Below are 27,650 nucleotides of genomic sequence, written 5' to 3'. Positions count from 1 at the left end.
AAAACTATTCTCCCTTAGTAGAGACTATGGATACAGATAACGAGATGTGACTCATGCATTAACCTGGAAACTGGTTATCTTTAAGGCATGGATCTTTTCTTCAGATGCCCAGGGGAAACCCCTTAGGAGTTTATATTAGAATTATAAGTCATAATAATACTGATTAATTGGCTGGAATTGCTATACAATGAGTACACACAGTGAGTACACACAGTGTACACACACACGCACACGCACACACACACACGCACACACACACACACACACACACACACACACACACACACACACACACACACACACATACGTTATTTCATGTCACATATGTTATTTAACAAATTAGATGTAAAAGTCTTTCATCACAGTTGTCATACAGTATTAGCACTTATGAGCAAGACCATGAAAAAGTCTAATGCAATTTATTCTAATCATAACCAGAGCCCATAGTGCTGCAAAACAAGGTATGTTTCCAGCTGGCCAAGAGATGTGTTGTCTTGTGTCTATATTAAATATTCCAAAAAGTGTGGCCCTGCTGATATTATCAGACCTGCAGTTCAATATATGACCAGCAGAGATCACAGTACTCAAACTTTTGACACATAACAAAACACATTCAATTCTAGAGGGCAAATAAATCACATTCACTGCAGTGTTATATAGTGAAGGGTGCCGACTGTGCGGCCATCCCAGAAAAGCACTGACAGTGAATATCTGGTAGACCACAAACCCAGCAGAAAACACACATCTGTAGTAGGCATTTGTCCTGAGCAGTGAGGGACTTAACTTAGGCTTTTTAATTTGTACTATGTAGCAGTATGGTATGTACAGTAGTTTCAGCACAAGTGAATGCCAGAGTTGCCTACAGAATTGCATACTTACAGTACAATTACAATACAATTTGTATCATTATGTTTCCATGAGACAGTCTGGAGTTTGATCAAGATGTAATACAAATATATATACTTTACATTTACATTTTTGACATTTAGCAGACACCTTTATCCAAAGCGACTTACAACAAGTACATTTGTCTAAACGTAAGTGAATCATCTATAGATCAGTCGTCATAAGAATAGAAAAATCTATGCTAGGATCAGGGGCCTTTGGCAGTCACAATGCTAGAAGAAGGAAGGATTACTTTTTTTATTTTTTATTTTTTTTATTTACAGTAGAGGAACTGTACAGGGGGGTAGTGGGGGGTGAAAAGCTCTTTAGGAGGGACAGTCAAGATGTAGCCTGAAGAGATGGGTCTTCTTCAGTCTAGGGCAGAAGATCAGTAGTGACTCTGCAGTCCTGACAGCAGTGCTGTCACCGTTCCGCCACTGGGGCGCGAACATAGTGAAAAGCCGTGACCGAAATACTCTAGATTTGATATTACAGATCAGAGATCTCTGGCATTACTGAGTGTAGAAATTAACTTCAGTAATGTCCTTGGGAGAAGTGAATGCGTGTGCTAGCCTGGCGTTGTGACCAAGTTTCATTTAACTATTTTCTCTGTCAGATCCAAATGGTCAGATCCTGCCAGATCACTGCAAAGGTGAGGGGGAACGTTAGTGCGCATGCGCACACGTACTAATCTTCGTAACGTGAAGGTACACCTTTGACAGCAGCGAGTTAACCTGTCAGTATTTAAGAGAGGTACGTTATATGTTATCTATATGTAGCCTATTCACAAATTAAGAGAAATAGTTAATAGGAACTCCTCACTCGATTGAAGAAAGTGTTGTTTCTGTGGCACTACTGAGCTAAATTAGCTTGCTATCTGGTTAGCACAGCTAGTTCCGCGTTGAGTTTGCGGTGTTGTTTTGCACGGTGGAGGGGCCGGGTAGGTGACACGGGTCACCCATCTTTTGGAGCATATCAAATGTGAGTATTTTATAGCGTTCCCCGTTAATCGCTCAAGCGTTTTGACTATTTAATAGAATACTAGCTACATATACCAGGTTCAGAACTACTAAAACTACCTGTTGCTGCTAGAGTTAGCTTAGCTTGGCTAAGTTAGCTGACAGCTGAGCTTTGCAAATGATGTCTTTCGCCATCCGCGGGGTACCGGCCCGGTAGAGAGATGTCTGGTGACCAGACCAGAGCCAGACAAGACAGGTGCACAATGTAAGGGGCTTTTTGAAATCTGTTTTATTACATTTTTGATGGTTATCAGGGTGCCCTGTCTTGTCTTGTTGACTATACTTTTAGTTTTGTTGTACCCAGTCAGACAGTACCTCAAATGTAAATAGCCCAGCAGAAGCTCGCTACCCTGAAATCCAATACCTTTTGTAGCGACCCCCTGCTTTGACCCCCGTGGTTTGCCACAGAGAGCAACTTGCCAAGTACCTACCTAACCCTACCACAATGCATCTATCAATTAAAGGTAACTGAAGTCCATTCAAGCTCCCATTGCCCTGATAACTAGGTCCTTAAAATAGTTTTTAGTACATTGTGTGCCATTAATTCATTCAATGCGTCATCACTGTATCATGTCCCTCCACTAGCATATGTGGTAGGCGCAATATATTACATCTATTAGGGTTTATTCTTAGTTTCACTTGGTCTCTAGTTTCACCACATTGTACATAATTGGTAAACTTGGATTTACCCAGTTACAGGAGATGTTCAATACAGCAAACATAGTATGACCCTGGGCAGAATCACTGTGTTGCAATTTCTTAGATCTTGAGCAGTGTCTCAATCAGTGTAGAGACGTATAACACGTATAACACGTATCTTTCAAGTTTCATGCAGTCCATAGTGCTTTGAAAAGAGTGTGCAACTAAGCAATGTTATTGTTTCGATATAGGTTATGTTGACGTTGATAGTCATCTTGTTGGGTGTTTGTTTCCACTCCTTTAGAAAGCTACCTCTCTGGTATTTATCCAATGCATTCCTCTGCAGGCCCTTCTGCTTGTTTCAGCAAGTGCCCAATGCCTCTGGCACTGACAAAGTGGTAAAAGGGTATTTAGAATAGGACAGCCTAGGGTTTATTAGTATTGTCTAGAGAAGAAAAGGTGGGCTACTGCTCTATTGTGTTTTATCAGATCAAGCTATTCTGCATGCTATGCAAGTTAGTTGTTGTACGGTAAGGCTATTGTTGTTTTACTTTGGTTTGTGAGCAAATTGCCTCAACTCCCTGCTGCAAAAGGCCAAGATAGATGGGCTTCTGTTGTCTGTAGTGATGGATAAAGTGTAGACTTCTTCATCCACAATTAGAGAGGAGGTTAAAATATCCTTTCATTTATTTAACCAGGGAAAGTCTCACTGAGATTAAAATTCAGTTTTACAAGAGCGTCCTGGAACATTTTGTAGACTAAAAGACCCATGTCAAGAAAATTAACGTTAACAAAATGCCTTTGAAGTGATGGTACATTTGGCATGATTGGGCTATGATTAGTATTGTACCTCCAAATCACATTGTTCTAATGCCTCTTTTGGAGGTTTGGAGAAATTGTTATTAGCCGATTCCATTTGAATGGAGCATGAGCTGCAAGTGGTCTTGTTTTGTTTGGCTTTGAGCAGAAGTGATGTTTTGTGAACAGCAACCCCCTCCCCTTCTTCATGAAGCTAACCTTGCTATTGTTAGGCTATGAGAAGTGTATTCTAAAGTGTATACTGTTTGTGTAACTGGTTTTGTCAAGGAGCTCCCAACTGCACTTTAATTTCAGTGAAAGTAGGTAAATACTATGGCTGGATCATCTTACCAAACCTGAAAATCTGGCTTTATCTGTGTCATATTGTGTTGTGCTGTGGTTTTCTAATGCTGAGAGAGACCATGTGAGTTTTAAAACACACCAAAAACACACATATAGGCTTCTAGAGTAGCTAACTTATGCAAACGTAGCCTAAACATACAGTATACCCAGCGAGACAGAAGCATCAATAAAATGGCGTTAGAACAAGGTGTGCTTGAGTGCATTCTGTGTGCTTCTTGTTTGTTAACTTGTTGCCTTCAGGGCAGGACCCGTGTTGCATTGTGGGAGCTCTTTCTCCTGGCTATTCACTAGTTTACTCTGTGATCTGCACATAAAGCAGTGCACATTAACTCTAGAGGTCTGTTTGCTTTCCTGCCTGCCCATATCAGAAGTTTGTCGCTATTCAGTGCTAGGAGTAGAGATAGGCCTAGACTCTAATGCACAGCTAGGAAATTTGAGTACGAAACTGAGCAGCTAATGCGCTGATCTTCCTCTAGTGAATAATTTGTAGGAAGCCTCTCTTTGGTTTTACACCACTCATGGAAAGCTGGATAGCATTAAGAAAAACAGATGGGCATCGTCAAATTCGTTCTCTGCAATTCTCTTTCAACAAACTAGATTAGAGTACAAAAAAACGCTTGGTTTAATCGAAAATACCAGATCTCTCTAGAAGGGTTTTGCACTGTGAACCTAAAAAAGACTGGGTAAAACAAGATTCTAGACTACTTGATGGTGATGAATGCGGTGAGGAGATGTTTGGTAGGTTCCGCATAGTTTCATCAGATGCCAGTTACTGCTCTCACAATGTGAATTAGATAGGCCAATTAAAGTGGTGTTACAGCAGCTGTGGAGCATGACACAGCCTACAGTATGTGGGACTTACCAAACCAGTTGGACAAACAAAGCAAAGCTGAAGAGGTGTAAACTATGACTTCTGGCGTGATGTAAACACGACAGTTTAGAACTGGACTAACTGTACTATCAGGATTAATTGCATGAATGTGCTTGAATGAAATTATACATGTATGGGCCAGCAGCTCAATCTGTGTTTTTTATGTTGCTATATTCAGGGTTCTCCCCCAAAGAATGTAAGAGTGACACTGCACCACCTTGTTGACTTGGCTCTGCCACGACATAAACATTTCAGAGCAAATTAAACTGATATTAAGTAATGATAGAGTAATTATCTTTGTTAAAATCTAAAGTAAAAAGCGCCATCTTCCTCAGTGTTTTAGCAGTATTTTAGAGCATTGTGACATGAGTAAACACAAGTCTGTTTTGATATTGCAATCCAGCGCCACTGTGTACAAAAATCCTGAGGAGAAGCCTGATATTTATTAGGTCATTTAGTCTCTAATGATTGTTGTCTGTCTTTCTTGGCAAGGATATCGATCTGTATCAGTGCATTAGTGTTGTCAGCACTAAAGAAAGGAGTCTCTCTAGTACCACTTCACCTTAGCCAGGTCTGACTGTAGTAATAACACTACAAGAACATATGTGCTTTACCTTGGTTGTTGTTTTCAGAGGACTGTGTCTTTGTGTTGGTAATACCCATAAAGAGGGAGGAGAAAGAAACACAACCAGAAATCCAGCCTCAATTTAGTGGGCTGAACAACAACTATTGTTCTTTGACAGAGGAGTGAATACTTAATGAAGGCTATCTATCTATCTATCTATCTATCTATCTATCTATCTATCTATCAATTCATCCATCCAACCAACAAACAAACCAACCATTCACCCACCCAACCATCCAATCTATCTTTAACTTTTTCTGCTCCCATATTAAGACTCTCACTTTCAACTACTACCAAAATAAGACTTTGCAAGCCCACAATGTTTCTTTCAAACCCTTCTTCCATTATGACTCGACTGGTAGTTCTCACACTGCTCAGTCGAGCAAGATAGGCATAATGCCAAGGTTGCCTTGACTCATTTGATATATAGGTCAAAGGCTTCCATATTGAGCTTTGCTTTTTACTCTTCGCATGTTGGTCATATGGGCAAAGATCAACAAGCTTGTTTTGGTCAGGGGACTTTGATCAGAGTGAACATTACAACATTCAGGCCGATACTGTACCAGCTCCCCTCCCCTTTTGTGTCATGACACAGCCACACCTACTCCACATGGCCAATCACAAGCTGGGCTGCCTTCAAGTTGTTCCAGTTACCACTCAACTCACCAGCAATTGTGTAGGATTGCCTCTTTGTGGTGATTAACTTCGTCAGCCCTGATCCTGCCCTGGCTGCACCTCAGTGAACACTCCCTCCCTCCCTCCCTCTCTCTCTCTCTCAGTTCAAAGAGCACCTCTGAGCAGCTCTTGACACTCGCAAAGCTGTCTTTGATGTGACTAAGCTGCATTGGGAAGGCACCTGATAGCTCTACCTCTGCAGGAGACACAGTGAGCATACTTAAGATACAGTGCATTCGGAAAGTATTCAGACCTCTTAACGTTTTCAACGTTTTGTTACGTTACAGCCTTATTCTAAAATGGATTCAATTAATTGTTTCCCCATCAATCTACACACAATACCCCATAATGACAAAGCAAAAACACGTTTTTAAGAAATGTTTGCTAATTTATTAAAATTAAAAAACGGATATTACATTTGCATAAGTATTCAGACCCGTTGCTATGACACTCGAAACTGAGCTCAGGTGCACCCTGTTGCCATCTCACTGAAATAGACACTACGCAATTTCAGCCACAAATTTGCCACAACCTGAGTTCTCACGAATGTACATATGGGCTGTAAATGCGGGTCATCTGCGGTAAACTTGATGCCTGGACTTGAACATTTCAGGTTTTTCACACATTTTCTGTCCTAGACACGGATTTGATTAATGTACTGAACTGTAACGTCATAATAGCCCATTACAGAACAATACAGACATTTTGCTTATGCATCGATCCATTATTTGGACGAAGTCCAGGAATGAGGGAGTTGTCATAGGTACAGTATGTGGGACATGCATAGACTTGGATTTGCAATGGCTTGCAGGCTAATTAATGCTTAGTTATGTAATTGCTGGCACAGTCTTTCGAAGTCCTCCACCACCTCTATCTGCTTCTTTTTTTTCCTCATTTTCTCTTTTACTGATCTCAGCACTGGAGTGGTCTGGAAAGCTCAACATTGATTTACTGTGACCAGAGAGTCATTAACACAGTTCCACAGGTTGTGCTAAGTGCACACAAAGGATCAAGGGCCATGTGAGACTGCCGGAAAGAGATTGATTTCTAAGCTCCATGCTTTAGAGACGCTGATAAGCCATTTTGTATAGGCTAAAGCTATTCGTTTCACAAGAACTAATCTGCCTTATTTCCTCCTCCTGACACTGTTGGCCAGTGGGTTTAGGAAGGTCACATGAAGGCACTTTAGTACTCTCTTGTTGTCCTATTCCAGACTGTATGCCTGCTGAAACCTTTATCTAATGTTACGTGAATTCCTTACACCATGTTCTTCAACAGCGAAGGATAGGTTAGGTCTTCAGTGTTGATAGTCTACTGATCAGCATTTCTATTTTCTTTCAAATGTGATATAGGACCAGGTTAAAGCAAGAGAGCCTCCTACAGGTAGGGATGTTAATGATTAACCGTTAATCCGTTAACCGCAACTAATACTTTAACCGGTAATCCTTATTGGTTAAATGACTCATTTTGTGGAATTACATTGACTGATTTGTATTTTCGTGGTTAGAGAAAACATAACGGTTCTGGTTAATGTGGGTTGGTTAGTCGAAAGTGAAATTAACCAAAATGTCCCCACCTACAGTATAAGAAAATCTCATTTGTTTTAGTTAAGATGATGTCTAGTTTAATCAATTTCCATAGTAGTTTAAAATCTGCTAATCTTGTTTTGTCTCATCCTGTTTTGTCTCATTCAGAAGCTGCTGACTGCTGTGCTTTGGACACTGTGATGGAAAATCAGGGTAAGAGCAGAATTATTTTCCTTAAACTTTATTGTTTTATATTCAATTACATTACTCATTTATGCAATTGAATTGTCAAGGTTTTTTTGTTGTACAACTTTGGCATTCCCTCATGGAATAAGCTATTTATCAAATAATTAGAAAACCCACTCAAAACACTATTTTAGTTCTCATTTAGTTCTTTATATCAGTGTTTTTACTGTGGGGTTTTGTGCTTGGGAGAGTATCATCAGAAATAGTATCAGGAAATGCTCAATGAGTCAACAGTACTAATAGTGCTGAATTCTGGAGCTTTCCATTAAGCGTGAGCTATGTGACGCATGGTTGTGTTGACACGGGGGCTATCTGATTGGGCCTCTCCCAGAGGACACACCTGTAGGTTAGGGACAACACTGTTTCCCCTTCCACACTCGGCATTGAGTCTGGTTTCACTGCAGACCTCCCTCCATCTCTGTGGATTAGGAGACGGTGTCAGATACACACGTTCTGGCCAGTCCCGACTGATCTGTTGTCACTTTTTTGGAACTACTGATCTGTGAAAGACTGAAATGGCTGTACAGTCTGAACATATGTGTGAGTGTGCTCCTACTGTTAGTTATTTACTGGTTTATTTTAATTTTTTTGTGCGTAGATGTATTTTGTTCTGAAATCGGTGAAGGATCTGCTTTGTTGACATGACTTTATTTGTTTGTACTATGCCAATAGAAGCTATGCCTACATTACATGTATTTGTTAGGCTTTGGAAAGATTGAATTTGTGAATGGAATTGCATTGCTTGACTACTGCTCAGACATACTGTCCTGTGGGCCAAGATCATGTGTTAGGTGTGATGATTGACATGAGGCCATGACCTCCACTAGCGTTTCTAATGTACGTAGTGGAAGACATGGGTCTGGGGCTGGTCAGAACAGGCCAGTACAGTCCTTACTGCTCAACACAGAGGACCAAGGCTGGCCAGTGGCCACAGGCCAGAACAGATTAGATGGCTATATTTTCTCATCCCTGCCTGGCCTAGTGGCCCAGCTAAGTAAAAATAAACCTGACTTCCTCCCTGTCTGTCTTATTCTCTAAATGGTGGTGTTTGTCGTAGCGAGGAATGGCTGAGTCATTGACAGTGCTGTATTTGGCTGATGAGCTCTCTCTTTTTTTTTCCAGTCTCATGGACTGTGATTTGATCACAGATTGGTGTTGTGGAATTTGATTGAGTCATTTAGTATTTTCATTCAGTTTCTCATTTTCCCATTTTCCCAATCAAGCACAAGTGGTCTGTGGAAAAAGGGGACAAAGGAAAATAAATCTGATTATGAGAGAAGACTGATTCCTTTGACAATTGTCAGTTAGGGAAATATGGGAACAGTAGAGCAGCTGACAGCCAGCTACGGTTCCCAGGGTAGTAGTCCTAATTACTTTCCTTTTGTCAAAAAGCTGACCTATACCCTCACATTCCACAAATTCCTTTCTATCATGTTTTCAGTTTCCTGTCATTACTTGGTTTAGCCTCTAGAGGGAGATACAGTGTTGTGAACTGTGCCTTTTCATATTCAAATAGATCTCTGTTGTCCTGGAACCCATCAGTGTTGGGGAATCTAATCCGAAAATGTATTTAACTAAATTACCAATTCAAACTACACTAAAGCCACCCTTGAGAGAAATATAGCTTGTCAAACTAAAGCTACTTAAAAAAAAAAGTACTTAATCCAACACACAACAGTCAGTTACTTAATTTAACTGACTTAATATGTATAGACTCTGTCTATGTGACAGCAAGCGTGCCACGGAAATGATCCGAAATAACAGAGAGAAAAAAATGAGGTGGAGCGAAATAGGGAGACCGGAGGCAGTGAGTGAAGAAATAGTAGGGTCATTTGAAGTTCAAGAGTTGGAATAATAGTTAAATTATACCAAGGTTTCTTTTGGAAAATGTAGTGACAGTAGCTTACTACAGCTCTACATGGCAAAATAAGTAGTTAACTAATGGAAACACTACTAGCATTTGAATTTAGTTTAACTACCACCACTCTGATGCAAAATGTAGTTATACTGATAGTTGAAGTACATGTAGTGGAACGACTCCCCAACACTGGAACCCATTGAATTGTGTAACATTTAGAAAAGCTCACAGTACACTATCTTTTATTCAACAGAGTAAACTTAGTGTTCACATTCCTTATCTCAAGGTCACTCAGTGCAGCCATTCACACTGCCTGCTTCCCTCAGACTTTGTTTAGAGCGGTTGGCTACTGTCATGGCATTCAAACTTCTGTGCTTGAACCTAAATGTCACACTAAAATGGGCAGGTTAGTGAACCAAGAACCAAGGATCAGCCAGCAACTGAACAGTTGTAGGCACAGTTAACCTGATTGGCTAAGTGCTGTTGAGTCTCTTCACAGTGTAAACAAACCAGCACATTCCTACAGCCAATTTGTCTGCAACTCATTCATTGAGCTTTATTCACCTACAGTAGGGTAGCCTAGACGTGGGAAACTACTGTGTTAGTATTTTGGTTTTGTGGTTATGTCGTCATCATCTTCTCACATACTTGGAATATAGTCATCTCTAGACTCTAGTAAATGCATTTCTGTAACTAAGATAAAAAGCAGTTTCACATTGACTTACTGCACCTCTCTATTGGCATTGGTTAAAAACATTAAAAAAAAAAAGAAAAAGAAAAAAGGATTCCAGAGCCCATAGCTCTAGTAGAGTTTACCATCTTGGAAGGCTAATCCGATATTTATGTATTGGAACAGACTGGAATTGGGTGAAGACTTTCATGCAGCAGGTTTTCCTGTCCGGAATAATTTAAAAATCAAGCTGGTTTGTTTCATTGACAATTAGCCTAACAGTCAACCAGCCAAAGCTGGTCTGGCAACTGTCAAATCTGTAGGCTACTTGATAAAAATTCTCTGTAATGGAATGCATGGTGACTACTGTATCTGGACAGTGTCTTTCTTCAATCAAGCTTGGGGGTGTTGTTTTCCCCCCAGAAGACACCCATCCCAGTTAGGATTTAGGATTTCTTCAATGAATTAGGTTGGGTTTCCTGGCTTCGCCTGGCCTGGCCCATGCCTACAGTAGCCACCTACAATGTTCAGGCTAATGCTTCTGTCACTAAGGTCTCAGATCAGGTTGAATCTCTCCCAAGTCTAACAGCCCTGTTGTCTTTGGACTTGGCTGTGTGTATCAGTAGTGTGCAGCCCACTCTCCCTGTCTGGCAGTAGGAAAGACTTGCCTTCTCCTCTCCCCCTCTCTCCCTCCCTCCCTCCCTCCCTCCCTCCACTCCTACTACCTCCTTATCTCTCTCATCCCCCCACACGCTGATTACATGTAACCACTGCTCCGTAAAGTAGGACTGAAGAAAATGTCCACGCACAGGCAAGCTGCTAGTTCTCTCTGCCCCGGAGGGATTTATGGAAGATTGAACACTCGCTGAGATGTGTTGTTCTTTGTCAGTTCAGTTTCCATTATTCCCTGGGTGAAATAAGGAAAGAAAGAAAGCACAAACACCTCAGAGGGGGGAAATGTGTGCTCAGGTGGAGAATTCACTGTGCCTTGAAATAATGTGGTATTCATGATACTGGGTTGTGTTGATTTTGAGGCCTGTCATGTGAGCTCCTTGGCTCGAGGGTGTTCTCTCTCCTGTCCCCTCAAGTTAGACAGATGGATCTTACATTTTTGAGACTTCATGCTTTTTTCTTTTTGAAAATTGTACTTCGTTCTGTCTAAATGGAGTACAAAGAAAGAACATGTTTTTTTTGTTGTAAGCTCCTCTTACAACTATGGCAGAGCGCAACATTACATGCTAACATGGCGTTACTCATGCATGCACGTATATGGTTGACTCCCAGAGTGTTATTGAACACCTCTGTGATGTCACTTCCTCTTTCCCGGGGCTGAGCTCCACCTAGGCCCGGCTCACCTTGCACTTCTCGTGTTACCTCTCCCTGGTGAGCCCTCCCCTTGCCCTTGGGGGAGCGGTGTTGTGTCAGCCTGGGGCAGGGTGCTGGAGGGGGCCCACCGAAATCCCTCAGTGCTTCACGACTGCACTGGCTTACCCCCCCTGCTTGCCTCCTGTGAACTTTGCCCCCGAGAAATCTGCTCTCAGGAATGACAGGCATCTGAGGCTGCTGGTATGCCTCATTGGCGTACCTTATTTATGAAGTTAGAGATCCAGGAAGGGAGGGAGGGAGAGAGAGGGAGGGAGAGAGAGAGACCAAAACACACCGAGCGAAGGGAGGGGAGGGCGGAGAGTGAGTGAGTGAGTGAGAGAGAGAGAGAGAGAGACGACGCAAGCGAGCAGGAGAGTCTTGGGTTTCAGGAGCGCTAAGGCTGGTTAAAGAAGAGCAAAGCTAGCCGGGTCTATTTTTCCTTGTACTCCCTGTAGCCCTCCCTGCTGCGGGCCCCAGGAGAGGCAGGGGTCGGCAGGCCAGCAGGGACGGGAGCGGTAGCATGGGACAGAGTGCCAGCGCTGAGACAGTGGCCCAGCAACCAGCTCAACACAACACCGGTGAGTCCGAGGGCAGGCAGGGGCCCCTTAGTGGCTAGCCCACAGGATCTCAGGACCTGGGCTTGTTTGTGTGAGTTTGTTTGTGAAGTATGTTGGAGAGACGGGTACGTTAATGTTTGTACGTATGCAACAGAGAAACTACAGATGTGGGTTTGTGCAGATATTGTTGTGAACAGGAGAGACAGGGGAGAGTTGGGCAGGCACAGACAGGTGTGAGGGTTGCAGATGGAATGTGGTGATTGTGAAATTCACAAACCTCACCGACCCTGCTGTCTGTCTACGCTTCTCTCTCCCTCACCCTTTTTCTTTTTTTTTACCATGGAACATGGGAGTCTTTATTAAAAACAGAGGAGCAGGGAGTGCTAGGCACCAGCTGTCTCCTTATCTGTGCCTGTCTGTGTGTCTTGAAGGCTTGTACTGTCTGAATCCTACAATATCTCATTTGTACGTTGTAAAACACAGAATAAACAACAGAACCTGTTTTAGCAGTCTTGAGGCAGGAACGTCCTAACCCTGTAAACTCTACAGAAAGAGAGATTACCATTTTGCTGGAATAGTAGTGACTCAGACTAGCTTCAGTCTCCATTATGAGCTTGGACTCTGAATTCTAATCCAACAGTTCTATAATGTAGCCCCCCCCCCCCCACCATTTGTTTGCTGGATGGATAGTTGGAACCACATGACCTGGTCAGGTTTTGCTGTGTAATGTTGTGGACTTTGACTTGTATTGTTTTTTTGTGTTGGACTTTGTCTGCTGCCTGTTCTTTTTAAGTAGAATCATAGCTGTTTTAACTATGACTGAAATCTGGGTGTTAGCCTAGGCCTTGGCCTATACGGTTCATATGAGAGCCTTAGTTAGTAGCTATCATAATATACTGTAGTTATAGTGTACTTGAACCTGCCACATGGTGATCCACATGGTGATACATACCCCTCCTATGTATGTGTGGTATTTTACCAACTCGGAGCCACTCCATGCAGTTGTCAGAGAGGCTCTGTTGACTCACTGTGTGTTGTTCCATTGGCATGTGTGGCTCCTCATGATACTCTTGCTGCATTGCTACTCATTGTATCAGAGCAGGCAAAGAATCACTCCAGTTCTCAGTGCTCTGCTCGTCATGTTAATGGTAATGACAGTGGATGAATGAGCCTGGAAACAGTGGGTACATTGACTTTACTGTTAAAGTTCTCTCTGTAGACAGCCGTGTGAGTGAGTATGGGTGTTGTAATATAGGCTAGGCTTGTAGTCTGCATGTCTATGTTCAGCCAATGGCTCAATGTCAAGCTCTCTCTCTCTGGTAGCCTTGCCCCCCCCCCCCCCCCCCTCTCTCTCTCTCATGTCCCATCTCTCGCCTTTTCGGTGAGGGGTTGGTGCCTTTATTCTCCTGCTGTACTCTGATACTCGCATTGTCCCGTTCTATTGTAACACAACAAGGTCGCCGTGTCGTAGCAATCAACTGCACAGCTCCCCCCCCCCCCCCCCCCCATGACTCCCACCACCCATTGGTGTCTGGGGTAAGTGTCAGGAACAGCTGTGAGGCCAGTGTGTTTCACAGACAGCTCAATGCCCCCAGAGAGCTCAACACCCCCTGCATCACTGCCTTACAGTACACAACCCTCTGTGGTCAACAACAGGAGGATCTCATGGATAGGAGCAGAGAGGGCCAGACAGATCCAGTTATTCTAAAGAGATGAATGAAACCTCAGGGTCCTCCGCCAGATTTTCGAACAAGGTGGCGCCGGATCAAAACCGACTTGAATTTTATTCATGTCAAATGCGCCAACATACTGTTTCAAACACTGAATTAACTGAGGAACATAATGCTTTCACTATCGCTTTTAACAACAATGTCATTGGCGATCGAAGGTAATTACTCTGTCATTACTTAATTTCTGTTTAATTTGCTATGAAATGTTTACATAGTGGCAGAACCAAGTCGACAAGGTGGTGCAACGCCCCTCTTAAATTTTCTGAGGAGAACCCTGAACCTTAGTCAGGGGAATGGGGAGGAACACCCAAAAGAGCTTTAGTTTGTAGCAGTGTTGCACGATGTACCAGTTCTCAAAAGTATCACTAATACCCTGCCTTGAAAATGGTTCCATACGAAGAAAATTTAGAAAAGTTCCCTGATGCAGTATTTACTTTGAGCTGTGCGGAATATTATCTTAGAAGTGTAATTTGTCTACATGCTCATGGGGGGGGCCTGGGGGCTACAATCAATAGTTGAGACATGGCACTGTACAGTATGGGGATTGGGGATTGCTTATATGTTGCTTTTATTGACAGCTCCAGTGATGATGGACTGTATTATTATTATTATTGTTCCATTAAAGTGAGTAAGAACTGTCTGTTCCCGTATAAAGTATGATGATGTCCTGAGCTTTGTTGCTGACACTGGCTACATTCACTGTTGAATAGAGGGGAACTTCAATATCTTACTCCCAGATTGTGACTGTTTCCAACACCAGTGTAGGCCATTTTAGATATTGCACTATTTACAATTATGACAATTGCGTGCTTCAGGATACGCAAACATTTTCTAAAAGTTAAACACAGCTTCAAAGACTCTGGCTCTGAAGTGAGTTCCTGTTTTTTTTTTGCTGGCACTGGCTGGCCCCTTCTCTGTCAAATTGTGTTTAGTGGAAATGAGGTGCCCCTGGCGCCTGCCTGCCAAAGGGATATCAGCACTTCCATCTTTATGGCCCCGTCTCGCACGACTTGCCATGTCTTGTGTCTACTAACTTGTTCTACACACACACACACACACACACACACACACACACACCTAGTCCACCTCAAGCCCATGTATGAGCCTCTAGTCCAGCAGCACTCTGTGACCACTAGGACTGTGAGGAGATGGACACAGGAGGCTAATGAGGCTCTGTTTTGAGACAACGGACTGGGAAGTTCTCTGTGAGTCACAAGGGGAGGATATTGATGGTCTTTCACATTGCATCTCGGACTACATGAACTTTTGTGTGGAGAACACCGTACCTACTAGGAGGGTGCGGTGCTTCCCCAACAACAAGCCATGGATTACTCCTCAACGACAAGAAGAGCCTTCAGGTCTGATGACAAGGAAAAACAGAAGCAGGTGCAGAGGAGGCTCAAGGAGGAGCCGAAAGAGAGCAGGGACACCTACAGGCAGAAGATGGAGGACAGTCTGCAGGACACAAGAGGTGTGGAGCAGATTGAGGAAGATCACTGGCTACAAGGAGGCTAACGACCCGCAAGTGGCTGGAGATCTGGTCAGGGTCAATGAATTGAACCAGTTCTTCAACAGGTTTGACTCGGGCTCCTCCCCCCAGCTCCTCCAGCCCTGCTCAGCTACATGGATAGACTAGCTACACATGAGACCCCTGGTGAAGACATCCTAGGACCCCCTGCAGTTTGCCTACCAGGCAGACATTGAGCTCACTCCCATTTAGATAAGGCTGGCAGCACTGTGAGGGTCATGTTCTTTGACTTCTCCAGTGCATTTAACACCATACAGCCCTTACTACTTGCGGATAAGCAGCTGAGGATGCAGGTGGACTCCCCCATTGTTTCCTGGATTGTACGCCTGCTGTGTCGGACTGGGGGGGTGACAATAAAGTACCTATCTATCTATCACACTTTCACACACACACTCATACTCTCTCCTTTTATGGCGTTATGAATCCCTTCAGCAGACGCCCTATGCCACAGTGAATTGCACTGGTTATAATTGTTGACCTCTTTGCATTTCATGCAACTAGGCAAGGAGGAGTTCTTCATAATATGCCCTTTCTTTGTTCGTCTCTCTCCCTTGCTCACTCTCTCTTTCTTTTGCATCTGTCAAATCACCAGTGTGAAATCGATCTACAGCTTTCATTGCAGTTACAGCCTTTGCTTTCTGTCGTCCCTGTCTTCTTCACGCCACGAGAGCCAGTGCAAAGTGTGACCTCAGCAATCAGGAGGATGACTGTAGCATGTGTCGGGTGTTTAATATAGAGCTCCGGGTGGCTCAGAGTTAATGTGCGCCTCTTTAGGAAGTGCAAACCCATCGCTATTAAAATGGCTAGGCTGATTTAGGTAGTGCATCTATTCAATCAACCTGCTGACCAATAATGGACCGGAATGGGATCTGCATGGATTTGAGACATGCTGATTTTAATCCTGACACCCCTCTACTATGGAGGAGTAAAGTCCCCTCACTGGGGATTTCCTTTGCCGCCGGAGTGTTCATCCTGATACATTCCCCATGGAGACATACTACCCAAGCCTAATGTAACAGCTCAAATTAGATTTGTGAATAGCATCTCTCTCTGTCTCTCTCTTGCTCGCTCTCCCTTCCTCTCTCTCCCTCCATTGCAATTAAAAACGGACAGGTTGGGTCAGCTGGCTGGTGTTCTTAAACCCCAACCTCACAGAGAAGCATAGGTGTGGGGCAGCTCCTTTGGCCTTCACAGCAGCGTGTTGTGCAACAGGAGTGTGCGACTCATCACCTAAGAATTGATGGGTTTCACACCCAGCGTTGCCTCACTTAAATTGTTTGCAGCAACATAGAATTCCATCTGCTGATATAGTGAGTCACGGTTTCTGTTAAACTAATCTGATTGCTTGTTTTGCTCCTCTTTTGTCTATAGTTTCTTTGGGATTATTTGTTTGCACCATGTGATTGTAATGGTAGACTTATGATTCACCAGTAAGGAGAATATTCTACTCTGCCTCATTCTGGTGGGATAACCTAGTCTTCCTCAGCAAATGAAACATGTGAAAATGTACTTGAACATGTTGGCTACATAGTAGTACACAAACAAAACTATAGTATTTGAAACTATTGTTGATGTTGTTGGAGGAACACTAGTGCCTACAGATTGCCATGTCTTTTCATGTCTGACAGCTGGGACAACTCAGCAGGCAATAAGAGTGGAATTTCGCCCAGCCTTCACTCTGGCTCGCAGGGCCTGTACCCTAGTATGACAGAGGAATTTAGCACCAGCTCCAGCTTAGATTTAATTCCTACAGTACGCGTGGACATGTAGACTCCTGGAGTGTTGGTGTTAGTGTAACCCCATACCGTACTGTAGCACTGACTTGGCCTAGTCATCCATGGAGAGATTCCATGCTGTTTTCTCTCCATGCATGCTTCAATCAAATGACACTCTTTCCTTTTTTCTCTCATTCTCTCCCTCCCTCCCTCTATCTCTTCCAGACGATGAGGTTGACCTGCAGCGCAGCACGACGGGGAGTGAGGGGGGGAACTCTGGGGACGGCACCCCACCCTCCAAACGCAAGGGGAAGTTCTCCAGCTTCGGCAAAATCTTCAAGCCCTGGAAATGGAGGAAGAAGAAGACCAGTGAGAAGTTTACAGAAACTTCAATAGGTACACTTGATGTATAGGTTTTAGAAGCACAACATGTAGGAATGGTTGATGGTCATTGTTAATTTTTCTATGGGGAATGAACACATCTTTCTTTCCAATTTAAGTCTTGGAGAGGAAGATCTCCATGAGGAGACCCCGACAGGAACTCATCGAAAGAGGGGTGCTGAAAGAAATCCCTGAGAATGGTGGGTAGATTTAGACTTGCAATTTTTTAAGTATCATAGCACTAAACAGTAGGCAAAGAACTGGCACAGTTGATTTTATCAAGGGGAAAATGCACACGGTCAGTCAAAGTGTCACAAATATGCCTCAGATTACCTCTAATTCATTGTTTGTTTCTTCCCTGTGATGCAGAGACAAATGATGTGAATCGCTCCAAAGGGCCCCCAGTGAAGAATGGCCACCCAGTGCCCATGGATGTGGACAGGGTGTCAGAGTCTGGTGTCAGGGTTTCTCGAGGGGAGTCTGACGTCAGGGTGAACCCTTCCTGGCTGCCGCAGGGGGATGACCAGAGAAACAGCTTACTTCCTGACCCCGACCGGAGGAGCAGGGTACCGTCCGACGCCTCGCGTAGCAGCCGAGCCCCGTTGGATGTTGACTCTCATGCCCGCCTCTCAGTTGACATAGACCGGCGGAGCCGCCTGCCATCAGACGTAGAGAAGAGAGGAGGCTCACTCCCCAGAGGACCTGCCCCAGAGGAGGGCAGGCACAGGAGAGACGAGAGGAGAGATGGAAAAGAAGAGAGGAGAAATGGAAAAGAAGAGAGGAGAGATGGAAAAGACGAGAGGAGAGATGGGAAAGACGAGAGGAGAGATCAGCGCGATGAGAAGAGAGACCAGCGTGATGAGAGGGAGGACCGAGGCAGGAGGGATGAGAGGGAGGACCGAGGCAGGAGGGATGAGAGGGAGGACCGTGGCAGGAGGGATGAGAGGGAGGACCGTGGCAGGAGGGATGAGAGGGAGGACCGTGGCAGGAGGGATGAAAGAGAAGACAGAGAAAGAAGGGACCGGAGAGAGGAAAAGGAGAGGGAGGGAGGGGACCGGAGGGAGGAGAAAGAGACTAGAGAAAGGAGAGACATGGGGGATGAAAGGATAGAGAGAGAGGAGAGGGAGAAGAGAGAGGAAAGGGAGAGGAAAGATGGGAGAAGTGACAGAGATGACCGGCGAGAAGATCGAGAGAAAAGAGATGATCGAGACCGGAGAGATGACAGGCGAGAGGAGAGGGAGAAAAGAGATGATAGGGACCGGAGAGATGACAGGCGAGAGGAGAGGGAGAAAAGAGATGATAGGGACAGGAGAGACGAGAAGAGAGATGACAGAAAAAAGCGGGACGACCGTGACAGACGAGATGACCGGGACAAGAGAGAAGAGAGGGACAGGAGGAACGATCGGGAGGACAGGGACAGGGACAGGAGAGAGGGTCGGGATGGAAAGCCAGAGCCACAGAGGGCGGTTGAGGACAGTCGGCCCGTGGTCAGGCCCCACTCTGAGACGGAGTTCAAGCCCAGCCTGCAGAAGAGCTCCTCAGAGGACAGCTCCAAGGTCCGCCCTGCCTCCGAGGCTGACCGGAGGAGCACCCTGCCCAGATACACCCCACCTGAAGAGACCCGGGGACGCACAGGTAATACACCCTTCCTCAGGCCTTGTCTTCTACTGTACCTCTGCTTACTCAATGTCTGCTGGGTGTATATCTGCAAACTCTGTCAGAATCCCCTTGTTCTCAACGCAATGAAATACAATGGAGTCCTTCTCATTTCCGACTAAGCTCTTAACAAGCTCCTAAACAACGTTGAGTAACAGCTTAGCTCAGCTTTATGCTTTATGTGGTCAGCACTGTCAGGTTAGTTATGGTTGCACTTTGAGCTCCACAGTGATCAGGAGTGCTTATTGTCCTGACCCCCCCCCCCGTGTTTGTGTCCATGTCTCCTGTCCCTGTTGTAGAATCTACTGGTGTCCGCTTCGCCCCTGACCCTGACGCAGCACGTGACTCCCTGAGGGAGCCTCCTCCACCCAAACAGGCTATGCTACCCCCCAAGTGGCTCACAGCCCCCTCCACTGAGTCTGGAAGGACGTCCACCACCCCCTCTTCTTCTTCCTCCTCCTCTTCCTCTTCCTCCTCCACCTCCTCTGCTATTGCAGTAGCCAAGCCTCCAAGGACTGTGTCCCTGATCAGCGACGACCCTCCCCGCTCTAGCGCGCCCTCCTCGGGTGACGCAGACGCCCCGCCTCCCATCCCTCCACATGCCAAGCAGCCGCCCGTCCCCCCACCCAAGCCCACCAACCGCAACAGCAACCCCGCTCTGCTTGGTGAGTTCAGCTTGCTCTGCTTTAAAAAAAAATAATAATAATGTTTCACTGTTGTTAATTTCATCACATTTCACTTTTTTTTATCCCAAACCTAAAGCAAATGGTTCTTCGGTGGCCCCTGCTCCTAAGCCCAACATGATGTGTCCCCATAGAATGATAAACCGCAAAGAGGGAAACTTCTTTTAAGTGTCTACGGTCATGATAAAGGTGTTCAGTAGTATTTTTTTTTTAACAGAATATTCATTAACTACATATGTAGCTAATGTTTTATACAACCCATGACTGCCATTGCCATCCAACTCCCCAACCCCTCTCTTGTCAGCTCAGTCACCTTTGGTCACTTTCGATGCGTATTTAAATGCAGGGTGTTTTTTCTAAACCCTGTCTGCAATTTCAGTGCACAGTGAGCCGTCCCCCAGAGAGAGAAGGCAGGTACTGGCTTGTCTGTGCTCCGTTTGTGCAGCACAGTTTATTAACGCAACGCTGCGTGCTGGCACTCCTCGTACAGACCGGGAGTCACTCTAGAGCATATAGACCCTGATTGGCTGTCGCAGTGTTCCGTGTCCTTTGCGCCAGCATGCCCAAGCTGCCATAGTTTCGAGCCCCACCCAAATCACAAGGCACTGTGAGAACATGCACACACAAGCACACACACACACATAGCAGTTGTTGTGACAGAATTGCACATTCCTAAATCATTCTGAAACTGTGGTTCCCATCCATATGTTTCTCTGTTTCACAATCACACAGCCCTCATATAAACAGCTGAGCTCAACATTATTTTGTCCTCTGTGGTGTAGTAATAGCACCCAACACTGAGCTAACTTTCACATGCACCGTCTGCTCTGTCCTATGGCCCGTATCATATGTAAAAAGAGATGTTTCTGTTCTCTGTATCAGAGGGCGTGGTAATAGAGCGCCTCCCTGATTGGCTTACTGAGGCTGTATTATGATTGGCTATGCCGTTCCCAGACGGCCCTAGGGAGATGGGGGTTGTTGTGTTTTTCCACACTGTTTGTTAGTCTCTGTGCTGGTACACACACACACACACACACACACACACACACACACACACACAACGAGAACACTTCTACGTAGTCAGCAAGCCCCAAAGCCTGCATCTGCTGTTGTTTCCCCTCCATTTCTCCTGGCCCATCCCATCAGATACCTCTGTCATAATACTGTAGCATATAAACCATGGGCTCCTTTCATTCCACTTACTAGGATTCAAGAAATGACAAGGACAATATGAATGCCCTTGCTCTGCAAGAGAGCATTTGAATTATGAATGCTGATGCGATTCTTTTTGCATTTTCTATCTGCTGGTGGACTGTTCTTTTTGTTTTGAGCAGGACAAAAATAGGACTCTATGCATTTCCTCTTTGTATTTCCTCTTTGTATAGCACCATACTCACCTAAACAAGTGTCATTTGTAAAGGTGAAGTCTAGATTAAATAGTCGAGGTGAGCCAGACCTGGCCAAGTATAAACTATAGTCCAATCCAGGTTCCTCACATCACATCACACACAGCACAGCCCTGTTCAGGCTCAGACAGAACCTGCACCAGAACACCAGAGGGTGTGGAACTAGAGCCATGAGCCCAGCACCTGTCTGCCGAAGGCCTTGACGTCTCCACTCATTTCTGACAGCTTCCACATTGCACAGGGGCTCTAACGTCCAGCACCTCCCACGCTATTGGACCAGCTGGAGACGCCAGGGCGAGCTGGGGCTCTATCTGTCCCTGCCCATCTACCTGCGCCGTCGGGCCGGCGAACCCTCCTCAGGTACCCAGGGGGGTATCCAGTCTCGCCTGACGCCAAGCGGCGTCCCCAGCCACAGCACAGAATAGCCTTCTCCCCCCCATAGCACGTGATGCATCTCCATCTCCGTCCCCCCACTACCGCATTGCATGTCAGAATGTGACGCCGCTGAACTGACTAACTCAACAGGGCCGCCGAGATTCACAGTGCATGGAAGTTAACAGCCGCTGCGCCAGAGCTTATTGATCGTGTGTTGACCTCAACGCTTTTCAGGTTGTTCTCATGTGATGATTGCCTTGATTCTACACGGTTGTCCATGAGGTAGGGTCAGTATTAAGGAAAGTCAATCACAGGGTATATCTGGCGAAAGAGATCAGTTGCCTAATACCATGTCTGTCACCCTCATCTGCCTCAGTGCTATACAGAACAATAGTCTAATCCATTTGCTATTGAGCAATTGACCTGGCCTGATATTGCTCTTCCGCTTTGTTTGTTGTTTTTTGTCATTCCCATCCATTCCCAGGTTGACAGTGCATTGTGCCTTTAATTTAAATTGAACAACTCATAACCTTTTAACCCATTTGCTTGCAAGTCTAGAGATGAGTGTGAATTTGATGCTTGATGTATTTCATGTTTCAGATTATAAGGCTATACTTCTCCCTATTCCCTATCCATGCTTCTACATGACTTCATGTAATTTTTGGTCTTTTGTATGTTTGGTCTTTGTTCCGCAGCGGAGCTCTCTCAGGCAGGAGCTGGGGTCATCGTGGTGCCTGCACCTGCCAAGCGCTCTCCACCCACACCACCCAAGAGGATGACTCCCGTCACAAAACGCCATTCCGTAGACCCGTCCCCACCCGACCAGACCTCGGAGTCCCAAACCTCTGGCCCTACCTCGATCGCCGCCCCAGTACCCCCACCTGCTGCTCTCCCTGCATTGCCCAGCGCAGAAGACAACAGGGCCCCAGGGGTCCAGCCTCCCTCCTCTGACCCTGTATCTCCACCTCCATCTCACATACCCCCGTCCCCTACCTGTGCTCCAAACCTGTCCAACCCTGCCTCTGCCACGCTGCCCCTCCCTGTCCAGAAGGCTGACCCCCCCAGCCCCACTACAGAGCCGCCCAGTCACCTTCCAGCCATCCCCCTGCACATCCTTATTCAGCGGGCCCTGGCCAGCCCAGGGCCAACCCAGCCCAAAGCAGACAGCTCCCAGAGGGCCCACTCCCTGCTCTTTGAGTCCCCGCCAGAGTACCTCACTGAGGCAGGGGGCCGCCGCTCTCTCCCAGTCACCATCGAACCCCTAAGGCTGTGAGTGCGCTACTTCTGCAGTTCACTCACACATGCTCAAGTACATACTTACTTACATGAGTTGCAATTTACATGTCCTAAGTATGCACATCCCAATCATTGCCCGTCACTTTAAAAAGTGTCTCCTGCTCTCTCTCTCCAGGCCCGAGGATGATGACTTTGACATGGAGGAGGAGTTGCAGAAGCTGCACCCCAAGCCAAGGCTAACCTTCCTACAGCCTGAGCTGGAGCCCCGTAGCAGGAGGGGTCTGGTGGGAGACCCCCGCGTCTCTGTCATCCCCGAGGGGAGAGGACCAGGGGACAGTGAGGAAGATGACGACGAGGAGACCGACTCCGACGGACCCATCCTCTACAGAGATGACGATGAAGATGAGGATGAGGAAGGCCCGCTAAGTGAGTAGCTTGAAAGTCTATGCTCATATGTCTAGCAGGTTTTTCATCTGTAAACTACCAGCAGCTTTATTTTTAGTGTTACTTTATGACCAATACACTTGTTCTGGCAGAGGCTTTAGATTAGAATATGTAAACTGAATTTATCAGGCAAATGTATGGCCTCAGGTTAAACAGTATTGCTTGTGTGTTTGTCTGTTTGACTCAGGTGCTCTGGCTAACCGCGTGAAGAGGAAAGACACGTTGGCCCTGAAGCTGGAGAGACAGGAGCGGGAGGAGAGGGAGGAGCAGGAGGCAGAGGGAGAGAGCCAGGATGGGGTGGCCTGGCAGAGCAGGGAACAGTGGGAGGCACTGAGGTCGAAGATTGGCACCCAACTCAACCGGTAAATCACATGTGGAGCTCCTCTCCTTCCCTGGGTGTGTGTGTACAGTGGCTTCGAAAAGCATTCAGACCCCTTCACTTTTTCCACATGTTGTTGTGTTATAGACTCAATTTAAAATGGATTAATTTGTTTTGCCATCAATCCACACACAATACCCCATAATGACAAGGTGAAAACACGTTTGTAAATGTGTAATTGACTCCTATTCAAACCGGAGACTATAAAAACAAAACATATTCATTCTGAAATCACAAACTATTATCCTTGCACTCAGATGGACTCAGTTGGACAGAGTATCATAGCAAAGGTTCTGAATACGTATGTAAGTTAGGTATTTAAATTTTAATACATTTGCAAACATATCTAAACGTGTTTTCGCTTTGTCATTATGGGGTATTGTGTGTGGATTGATGGCAAAAAAATACATTTAATTCATTTTAAATTGAGTCTATAACACAACAAAATGTGTAAAAAGTTAAGGGGTCTCAATACTTTCTGAAGCCACTGTGTGGGTGGGTGTGCGCGTGAGTGTGGGTGGGTGTGCGCGTGAGTGTGTGTGCACGTGCGTGCGCGCACTTGTGCTTGAACATGTGTATTGTGTCTCTCTAATCAGGAGGTTGAGTCAAAGACCCTCAGCAGAGGAGTTGGAACAGAGGAACATCCTTCCAGGTAAGACTCTTTCTCTATCCCGCCTCCACCCCTCAGCTTTCTTTTACAGATCTCAGCAAGGTCAAATCTACACTCTTCAAACCAAAAGCTTAAAGCAGTATGTCATCCATTTCCCCCCCAAACTTGCTTTTGGCCATTCTAGGCAACCTTGTCTCTCTCATTCGTTCTTTCTGCTGTTCTACCACTATAACTAACGTTTTCTAATGCAGTCTGAGATGTACAGAACTGTCATACTCTGTCTGTTTTGTAGACGCCACCTTGTGGGCTGTTTAATACTTTTAAATTAGTATTTAATGAATACTATTGCCCTGTTTAGTATGTTATTTACATTCATTACATTTGAGTTTACCAGTGGGTAGCAACAGTTTAAGAATAAAGTGATCTGATTGCGCTTGCTATAAGAAATTCTTATCAGTTATCCGAAATGCATGTGTTGCAGATATATTGTGTACAGCTTGTCCTCAGACAGAGGACTGAGAAGTCCACAGTGCAGAGTGTCTCTAAACAAAGCGGTGCCTTGTGCAGAGGGAGGCTGTGATTAAAAAGACTCCTGTTACCCCTGTGTGCCAGCAGAGGCTCAGCTCAAGTCTACCTTTGACTAGCAGCAGTGTTTTTCCCTCTGATGGAATGTCTTTTCCTATTCTAGCCAAGACTGAATCGGATCGACGGTTCGAGAGGAGCGAGATCAAACGAAGACTCACCAGAAAGGTTAGGCTGAAAAACACACACAAACACACACACACACATGCATGCACATGCATGCACACACACACTTACCTGTTACATAACAAGTGCACGCACACACACATTTACCTGGTATATAACAAGCACACACACACACACACACTCATAGACAAATTCTTGCAATGTGCGCAAACTCACACACTCATCTAGGACGTTGCTTACTTGCAACACAGATACAAAACCATAACCCTCAAACAAATGAATTTGAATGAATTTGTGTGTTTTCTCTTTCTGCCCTCAGCTGTCACAGAGACCCACAGTGGCAGAGCTTCAGGCCAGGAAGATCCTGCGCTTCCATGAGTATGTGGAGTGTACTCACGCCCATGATTACGACCGCCGTGCAGACAAGCCCTGGACCAAGCTCACTCCGGCTGACAAGGTGAGACTTGACGCTCACCCTTATGGTGCTTTAACTACTCCAGTGTCTTTTGGGGTCTAAGCATTGTTGTTTTTTTGGGGGAAGGTTGTATTTATCGAGTCTGTTTTGTCAGTCGTTCAATCTATTCCCGCTTCTGACCATAGTGTAGATTTTCTGGAGGATTTTTATGCTACAGTGGTAAAAGTGTCTAACAACTTTCTGAATCGATCTTCCCACTTCCACAGGCTGCCATCCGTAAGGAACTCAACGAGTTCAAGAGCTCTGAAATGGAGGTTCACGAGGAGAGCAGGATCTATACCAGGTCAGTGTCAAGAGCATCAATTATTCAACATGGTCCCCCAGATGTTACTCAGCAATTCAAGAGAGAATATTCAATTTCTCAACTTTATGATGAATATTTCATTTGATACTGTGCAAGGAAAGCAAAGTTCCTCACTCAACCAGATAGGGAATATCTTGTAATGTGTAGGAGATGTGAATACTGTGTGTTTGCACCCACCAAGTCAGTGCACTGACTCTTAACATCCATGTTCTTTCCATTCTCCGTCTCTCAGATTCCACCGGCCTTAGCTGTCTGGAGAAGCTTGGGCTGGAGAAGAAGCACTTAGAACAATGGCAGGGGGAAATGTAAGACTGCAGTACGGAACACAGCCAAGCCCCCTGGAACGAGCCTATTCCTCTCCCCCAAGGCACCCACGCTACTGACGACCACAACTGTAACCATGGACTAGGGTTGTGGCCCATCGAAGGTCCAACCACTCACTGCCTTCAGTGCTACTCCACCGTAGGGCTACTACGCTACTGATGGCCACATATGGAACTATGGATGTGGCCCATTGGACCATCCACTGACAGCCCACAGTGCAACTCCAGCTTGAGTCTGGCGAGTCGCAGGGGAGGTGGAGTAGAAGCGCGAGCTGTTGGTGGGATGTTATTATTTCACTTGGGCCATTTTGGAGGTTCCCTGTGCCAACACTGTGAGGGGGGGGGGGGGGGGGGGGGGGGGGGATTCCATGGCCAGTTGCCCATGCTCTTCAGAAGGTCCTGTTGTGACAGAAGAAGACACATTCAGAGGACAGTTGTGAAAGGACAGAGACAGAGATTGAGTGTGATGGTTGTCCTGTCCTGTTTATTGCAGCATCTCCTTTCTTTTCTCTCCCTCTCTCTCCCTCTCTCTCCCTCTCTCCCTCTCTCCCTCCCCCTCAGGGAAGACTGTTCCGATGAGGCCTTTACCTGCTTTAGAGTTGGTTAACACTTTACTACTCTCTCTAATTTGAGATCAGGAAGATTATTTACAGAATTTGATCATGATAACCCTTCAAATTATATTAGTTATGGTGGAACTAATGACGATTGTCAAACTAAATGTGATAGAGTAAAAAACAGAGCTTCATTAGACCCCATGACATTTACAGTATGAAGTCCTCCAATGCGTGCACATGACCTCTCAAGGGTGACCACTGTTATCAGCCTTATTTCTGATGTGACCATATATGTGCATATCATTTATTTTAAGGTGTACTACAGTATGTGTTAAGCCTCCATAAGGGGTGTGGTACATAACGAAATGTGAAGTGGCTAGCTACATACAGGAACAGGGTTTATTTTTCTTTCAACCACGAAATGGAAAACTCAAATGTAGCCTGTTCTACTGGTACACCACCAGAGCTTGTTCATAAGTACCATTTTCCTCATACAGGTACATGCATTTTTTTACTGTATTTTTTTGATTATTTAAGTAATTCTCTCACAGCAGATAAATTGAATAATCTCAAATAAGGCACCTTACTATTAACATGGGAATTAAAAGAAAAATTGTACAATGTAAAGGGTTTCGCAAATAAACTTAAGAACCCAATCTTAAGCTTAAACAATACAGTTCTTTCATGGTTGGCATAGAACAACAGCGGCAGGAATATGGATGTTGTTTTATGGTACTTTGTGTATGTCGGCCAGTGGTTGGCCTCTACTGTATAGATTTATCCTGTAGATTTAATTGACTTTATATTATATATGTCTTCCTAATGTTAACAAATAAGTTTTAAATGTAATTAAAGTATTATACAGTGCTATTTTCTAAGCAGTATAAACTAATGATGTTACAGAAATTGGTACAGAAAAGAGTTCCCTTATTTTACAAATGTATAGTTTTGTTTTTTATAAAGAGATCTTTAAAGCTGACTTGCAACCTACTGTATGAATGAATCGTCAACTCACTCAAATTAAAAGTAATATTTGTTTGTTA

The 27,650-nt window shown here is 45.1% G+C and overlaps 1 protein-coding gene across 9 annotated transcripts; it reads left to right on the top strand.

Moving 5' to 3' along the window:
• Positions 1 to 1,506: 1,506 nt before the first annotated feature.
• On the top strand, positions 1,507 to 27,650 carry phactr4a (phosphatase and actin regulator 4a). Of its 9 annotated transcripts, none has more exons than XM_083680465.1 (15): positions 1,520 to 1,537; positions 7,570 to 7,614; positions 11,996 to 12,118; positions 17,296 to 17,466; positions 17,571 to 17,651; positions 17,821 to 19,086; positions 19,407 to 19,772; positions 22,267 to 22,840; positions 22,983 to 23,233; positions 23,439 to 23,613; positions 24,227 to 24,282; positions 24,929 to 24,990; positions 25,268 to 25,405; positions 25,630 to 25,706; positions 25,960 to 27,650. In XM_083680465.1, the coding sequence occupies exons 2-15, from the start codon at positions 7,602 to 7,604 to the stop codon at positions 25,973 to 25,975; spliced, it is 3,369 nt and encodes a 1,122-aa protein (XP_083536591.1). In that variant the 5' UTR covers positions 1,520 to 1,537; positions 7,570 to 7,601; the 3' UTR covers positions 25,976 to 27,650. The 9 variants fall into 9 exon arrangements, with proteins under 9 accessions (XP_083536596.1, XP_083536591.1, XP_083536595.1 ...); XM_083680464.1 differs by lacking the exon at positions 1,520 to 1,537 and adding an exon at positions 1,599 to 1,638; XM_083680463.1 differs by lacking the exon at positions 1,520 to 1,537 and adding an exon at positions 1,646 to 1,866.

Source organism: Argentina silus (genome assembly GCF_951799395.1).
Source record: "Argentina silus genome assembly, chromosome: 11".
NCBI classification, from domain to species: Eukaryota; Metazoa; Chordata; class Actinopteri; order Argentiniformes; family Argentinidae; genus Argentina; species Argentina silus.
Note: the sequence above shows the minus strand (reverse complement) of the source record. Positions and strands in the feature narration are given on the sequence as shown.